The sequence below is a fragment of the Alligator sinensis genome, unplaced genomic scaffold (assembly GCF_000455745.1).
Source record: "Alligator sinensis unplaced genomic scaffold, ASM45574v1 scaffold1711_1, whole genome shotgun sequence".
Classification (NCBI taxonomy): Eukaryota; Metazoa; Chordata; order Crocodylia; family Alligatoridae; genus Alligator; species Alligator sinensis.
In genome coordinates, this window is record NW_005843590.1 from 37,571 (window position 1) to 43,873 (window position 6,303).

General features: G+C 61.4%; 1 protein-coding gene across 1 annotated transcript; it reads left to right on the forward strand.

The window, feature by feature from the left end:
• Positions 1 to 6: 6 nt before the first annotated feature.
• Positions 7 to 6,279, forward strand: LOC102376766 (zinc finger and SCAN domain-containing protein 10-like). The gene is made up of 4 exons (XM_025195568.1): positions 7 to 386; positions 512 to 725; positions 1,707 to 1,787; positions 2,227 to 6,279. The coding sequence occupies exons 1-4, from the start codon at positions 234 to 236 to the stop codon at positions 3,060 to 3,062; spliced, it is 1,284 nt and encodes a 427-aa protein (XP_025051353.1). The 5' UTR covers positions 7 to 233; the 3' UTR covers positions 3,063 to 6,279.
• Positions 6,280 to 6,303: the final 24 nt, after the last annotated feature.

Sequence of the window (6,303 nt, forward strand, 5' to 3'; positions counted from 1 at the left end):
AATGGCAGGAGGTCGTGCCCCCCCTGCAGCCCCCTGCCCGGGCTGGGGCGGCCTCGGGGACCCCGGAGCTGCCGGACCTGGCGCTGGGGGACAGCGCTGACGTCCCGGAGACCTGGCGCCGGCGCTTCCGGGACTTCCGCTACCGGGAAGGCGCGGGGCTGCGGGAGGTGTGCGGCCGGCTGCGGGAGCTGGCCCAGCGCTGGCTGGAGCCCCAGCGCCGCAGCAAGGAGCAGATGCTGGAGCTGGTGGTGCTGGAGCAGTTCCTGGCCATCCTGCCCCGGGAGACGCGGAGCTGGGAGTGGGGGCGCGGCGTGGAGACCTGCGCCCAGGCCGTGGCCCTGGCCGAGGGGCTTCAGCCGGGGCAGGCAGAGGATGAGAAGCTGCAGGTGAGACCGTTGTACCCCGATTGTCGATGCTGCCAGCCCTGGCTCCATGGGTCTGGGGGATGTTCCCTTCCATCCCATCTCTCCCAGTTTCTGGCTCCCTGGTGACACATTTTGCTCCTGCCCAGGTCACGGTGCACGTGAAGGTGGAGGGCGAAGCCTCAGACAAGATGGCACCGGCCAGGGCATTGTGGGAACCTCCTGACTCCTGCCTGGAGCTGCTGCAGCCACATCCCGTGCACGTGCCCCTGGAGGAGGAGGCAGGAGAGGGTGAAAGTCCGGGGCCCCTGAATGAGCCACCTTGCATCCTCAAAGAGGAGCCCCCACCACACGAGGACTCAGGTAACCTGCAGCATTCACAGCAGAGCCTGAGGCTTGGTACCTGGGGGTGTTTGGGGGTGACAGTGGACAAGCTGAATAGAAGCCAGCAGTGTGTCCTTGTTGCCAAGAAGGCTAATGGCATCCTGTGCTGCATGGGTAGGAGCGTTGCCAGATGGAGGGCAGTGATTCTTCCCCTCTATTCAGCACCTGGGAGGACACATCTGGAATCCCGTGTCCAGTTTTGGCCCCCCACTACAGAAGGGATGTGGGCACACTGGAGAGAGTCCAGCTGAAGGCAATGAAAATGGTTGGGTGGCTGGGGCACCTGACTGGTGAGGAGAGGCTGGGGGAACTGGGCTGATTTAATCTGCAGAAGAGAAGACTGGGGCGGGGGATTGAATAGAAGCAGCAAGGGAAATTGAGGTTAGATATTAGGAAAAACTCTCATGAGGAGGGTAGCAACGCATTGGCACAGGCTCCCCAGAGAGGTGGTGGAGTCTCCATCCTCAGAAGTTTTTAAGGCCCATCTAGACAAAGCCCTGGCTGAGATGACGAAGTTGGGGCTGGTCCTCCTTGGAGCAGGGGGTTGGATGACATGTGACCTCCTGAGGTCCCTTCCAACCCTTGTTTCCAATTACTCTGATTTCCAGCCCACAGGGTGAGGGTTTTGAATCTCTTCTCCTGCCAGGCTGTGGTATGACCACGACTTCGTTTCTCTCTGTGAGCTCTTTTGGTGCGACAAGACTTGACGGGGGTCATGGAGCAGTACCCAGTGCTAGGAGCCCCAATCTCTTCCACTGCATCACAGCAGTCCCAGCCCGAAGATCCTCCATCTGGGTCAGGACCTGTAGTTTTACCATACTGAGATCATTAGTCCCTGTCACCCCAACCGAGATCTCTGTGGCTATGCACAGGCCAGGGCCAGTGTTGAGGACATGGGCTTTCCCCTTGATTTTTTGCCTGGTTCCCATATACTGACCCTCAGCCTCTGTCCTGCTGCAGATTCCCCTGACACAGAGGACACCTGGGACTCATCAGAGGATGAAACCTGGCTCCCCAAACGAGGCCTGTCCTCAGATGCAGGTATGGAGCAGTGGCTCTGCCCTCTGCAGGAAGTTCCCCCATAGTGCTTCAGTGAGGACTGGTGCTCCAGCACGTCGGCTTGTCCTGTTCTCCCAGCGCGCCCCAGGAGGCTTCCCCGACCCTGAAGCGCACAGCCCTGTCCCTTCCTTCCCCTTCCCCTTATCCTATGGATCCTGCCGCAGCACCAGGATGCCTTGGGTGTCTCCCCGAGGAAGCAATGTCCCTGCAGACACATGCTGCTCTCACTCTGCTCAGGGCCTGAGTCCTAGAGGCTTACCTGCAGCTTTGTGGCTGTGGAGGTCCATGGGCAAGGGCTGTGGGCCTCTGACTCTGCCTTCTCTCTCCTCTCTTGTATCCGGAGAGGAGCCCGCCAGCACCAGGGAGCAGCGGGGCTTGCTTTTTTGGGGCTGACCCATGTATTGTCGTCGTCCCCTGGCAGGTTCAAGGACCCGGAGGAAAGCTGAGCCTCGCAAGGATGGGCCTGGAGCCCCAGAGCAGCTGAGGACTTCCTTGGGGAAACCATCCCCGAGACCTGAGCAGGGCCAGCTGCTTCTGCTGCATGCCCTGCCTCTCGCACCGAGTGGGACGGTGGTGGTAAGCAAGGTCCTGGCCCCAGCTTGGCCTGAGAACGGGGAGAGGACGGAGCCCCAACCATGCCAGGGACGGAAGGAGACAGTTACGGAGCTGGGGAAGCTTCCCCGGCAAGAAGGGCAGTGTCCAAACCCAGGGGGTGGAGAGGGCTTCGGGGAGAAGCAGGAGCCTGCCACAGCCACGTGGCGGGAGAGATCCTGGCCCGGCCTCGTGTGCGGGAAGTTCCTTGACCGCCAGACCCGTTTGGCCTTGCGTGCCCGAGCACATGCCGGGGACAAACCCAACAGCTGTGCCGACTGCGGAAAGAGTTTCGGGAGCCCCAGCAACCTGGCTGCCCACCACCAAGTCCACTCCAAGGCGCCCCAGTGCGCCAGGTGTGGGAAGAACTTCTCCAAGCGCTCGGCCCTGGCACGGTACCAGCACATCCACTCTGGGGAGAAGCCCCACTGGTGCGCTGACTGCGAGAAGAGCTTTGCCCGCCCAGACAAGCTGGAGAGCCACCGCAGCGGGCAGCTGAGCCCAAAGCGGCACCGGTGCACGGAGTGTGGGATGGACTTCGCACGTGGCCAGGACCTGGCACGGCACCAGCGCAGCCACACGGGGAAGAGCCCGTCCTGCCCAGGGCTGGCCCCATCTGGTCCCCTGCCTCGCAGTGGGGAGACCATTTCTGAATATCCTGTCTGAGGTCCCAGTCTTCAGCTGCTTCGCTGCAGTTACAAACCGCTGGAGCCAGCCCAGACACGGCTGGTTTCTTTCTCATTGGCTCAGGTGACGATACCTGGAGGTCTTGTAAACCCCAGCATGGGGACAGAAGGCAGTGGAGCAGCACAGGGTGTGTGGGAAAGATCCCTTCCCCTTTCCTCCCCTTTCTTTTCCCTCTTTCCTACCCTCCCCTTTCTTCCCCTGGAAGTTTGTACCTTCCAGACCAATATAACTGTCGAGATGCAAAGCATGGGCCCTTCCTATCTCACCCACCACTCCCCATTAAAGGCCCTGCCTGCACCGCCCCCTAGCCCATCCTGGCCCTGGCAGCACCCCCTCAGGGGAGAAACTGCGCTGAGCAGGGGCAGAGCTCCCTGAGGGCCTCAGCATGGGCTAGTGCTGGCACAGCCGCTCATCCCAGGATCTGTCCTGGTTGTGGGCAAGGTTGTGGCCCATGTCGACCCTCGGCAGGTGCAAGAGGAGCATCACACTGCTGTGCATCTCCTGAGGCCCCCCAAGACTGGCTGCGGGGACAGGGGGGTCTCTCCCCATCTCAACAGATATGCAGGGGTGAATTTTCAGCCAGGGCCAAAGGTAATGAGGGCCTCTTCTGACACTGATTCAAAGCCGAGAGGAGGGTGTGTTGCAGAAGTAAATGCGTTCATTTATTTTCAGGGGTTTGGGTGAGGTTGAACAGGAGCACGTGCATGCATGTGAATCGAAGCTGGTCTATGCTGGAACAGGATGCGGCCATGTGCAACAATGCATCCAGCTTCATGTGCCCCAAAGAGGAGGCAGGGGTTGGGAACATGGGGAAGCCCAACCAAGGCCCTGCAGGCCTCCCCTTCCTCCCAGGCCTGTGGAGCAGGGGCATTTCCAGCTGGGAGGCATAAAGCTGTGACCTGCTCCCTTTTCATTTCTGCCTCTGTGGTTTGGTCTCCTGGTACCCAACGCACTGCTGAGCCAGGGGGAGAAATGCTACACGCCCTTCGGTTGGTGCCTCCTCCATGGCTGGTCCTGTAGCCAATCTGGGCAGTTTTCTGTCCTGGCTGGCGTGTTTGGTACCCAAACGTCTGGGGTCCAGGGCACTGACACCCCCTTGTCTGCCTCTATCTTATTGCCCCCACCTGAGCAGAGGCTGGGTCTCAGGGGGGTTGGCCTGGGGTTTTCTTCTCAAGGAACTAGCAGGGGGTCAGTCTCTGGGATCCCCCCAAGCCTGAGCCCTGGTGCATCCCAATATGCTGGACATGGCAAAAGGGCAGGCAACGGGCCTCCAGCAGAGACCGGAGCTCAGACACCAGCTGGAGGCTGCAGTAGAGCAGTGGGCTTGGCAGCTCATGGCTGCAGTTGCTGTGGTTGGGCATCGTTTGCAGGGCAGGGATCAGTTCCCGCCCTTCCAGGACTGGGACCCCAGGGGGAGATGGGTCTTGACCCCGGCACTTTGGGGTTCATGATACAAGCCCCCAGCCCTGCACTGGATTGCACCCTAGTGGGGAAGGGCCACAGACACCTTTTGCTGTCACTGCTGGGGGGGGGGGATGATATTTAAGGGCTAGTGAGCTTGACTCTGCTCTGTGCTTAGTGTCGGGGAGCCATGGGCTGGGGCCACAGCACTCCCCACAGCCCTGCTGCTGGGCAGCGAGCGTGCAGGGATGCTAGTGCTCAGCTTCCCCCTGGGGTGTTAGCAGAACTGGGCCTGGCACCGCGGGCACCCCACCATGGGCAGCGCCCATTACCGTGTGTGACCAGGGCAGCGCAGGCCCACAGTGACAGTTGGCCATGAATGGATGATTGGGTGGCGGGGGGCGTTGCTGGATCTCTGGGGTGTCTGAGCTGCAAAAGACAGTGGGGAGGCCATGCCTGGGTGGGGGTCCACCTGAGCCAGTGCCAGGGCCAAGTCTCCCTGACCCCTGCTATCCCTGCCCAGCCCCACTACCTGCAGATGCCCTACCCCCCTGATCCCAGAAGCGCCCAAACCCTTCAGAGCCCACCCTGAACCTGACACCCCAGCCTACCCCACGGCTTGGCCACCTCTGCCTGGCCCCGCTATGGCCGTGCCAGTTCTTCTCACTCCCAACCTGCAGCCCTTCCTCTCTGCCAGTGCCCCTCACTCCCGATCTCTAGTCCCAGGTTGCACAAAGACACCTGTTGCTTTCCAGCCCAGCCCTCCACCTCCCTTCATAGAAGTCGGGTCGGAAGGGACCTTGCAGATCTTCAGGTCCGACCCCCTGCCTGGGCAGGAGGAAAACTGGGCTCAAATGACCCCAGCCAGGTAGGCATCGAGCCGCTTCTTAAAGACCCCCAGGGTAGGAGCCAGCACCACTTCCCTTGGAAGTTGGTTCCAGATCCTAGCCGCCCTCACTGTGAAGTACTTCTTACAGATGCTTTGCTGGCCCTGTCCCTGGATCCAGCCCGGCCCGAGGGAGGAGTGGGGTGCGCAGAGCCCGGGCATCTGAAAAACAGACATGAACACGTGCACAAACACCTGCCACAGGCCTTAGGGGAACCTTCCCAGGGAACAACCGGCTGAGAACAGACGTGGCTGTGACACCTCCAAGCTCCCCATCTGCCCCGGCCCCAGCTGCTCCCCACTGTCCCCAGCCCCCCTCCTCTCCTCTGGGCCCAGTCCCGCAGCTGGGCAGGGGGCTCATCCTCAGCTGGACTCCAGCCCCTTGGCTCGGGGCCTGCCCCAGTTATTCCTGTTGCCGGAGGGGCTGGGCTGGTGGGGGGGAAGGATATGCCCCCTCCCCTCGTCCCCCTGCCCCATCTTGGAACCACATCACACGGGACTGCTGGGCCTGCAGCCTCCCACCCCTCCCAAAACTTCCTGACCACCTCCTGAGCCCAGTTCACCCCTGGGCCCCAAAGCAGCTAGACCTGGGCACCCTCCTTGCAGAGCCTGTAGGAAGGGGATGCCCCCACGTTGCCTGGCCCTGGTGCTGATCCGATGCAAAACCAGTCCCTGGTGCAAGGCCAAGAGCTCTTGGGGTCTGGGTGGAGCAGGCGCTGGCAGCCCGGGCACCTGGGCTCTACCTCTGTGGTGCGGGAGAAGCGGGTGCGATGAGTCAGACACCAGCAGGCCCAGACTCAGGGGTCCTTCACCCTTTCTCTCTTGAGTCCTTTCTGCTGTCACCAGTCCAGTCTCTTCCTCTAAATCCTGTGCATCTCAGCCATAAAGGATCAAGAAACCCAGGGCCCTTTGGCCCACGCACTACGCCGAGTG

Excerpts from the sequence above, each read along its gene's own strand:
- LOC102376766 (XM_025195568.1), top strand. The coding sequence starts at position 234 with ATGCTGGAGCTGGTGGTGCTGGAGCAGTTCCTGGCCATCCTGCCCCGG. Across the intron at positions 387-511 it reads CAGAGGATGAGAAGCTGCAG|GTCACGGTGCACGTGAAGGT; the intron begins GTGAGACCGTTG and ends GCTCCTGCCCAG. Across the intron at positions 726-1,706 it reads CCCACCACACGAGGACTCAG|ATTCCCCTGACACAGAGGAC; the intron begins GTAACCTGCAGC and ends GTCCTGCTGCAG.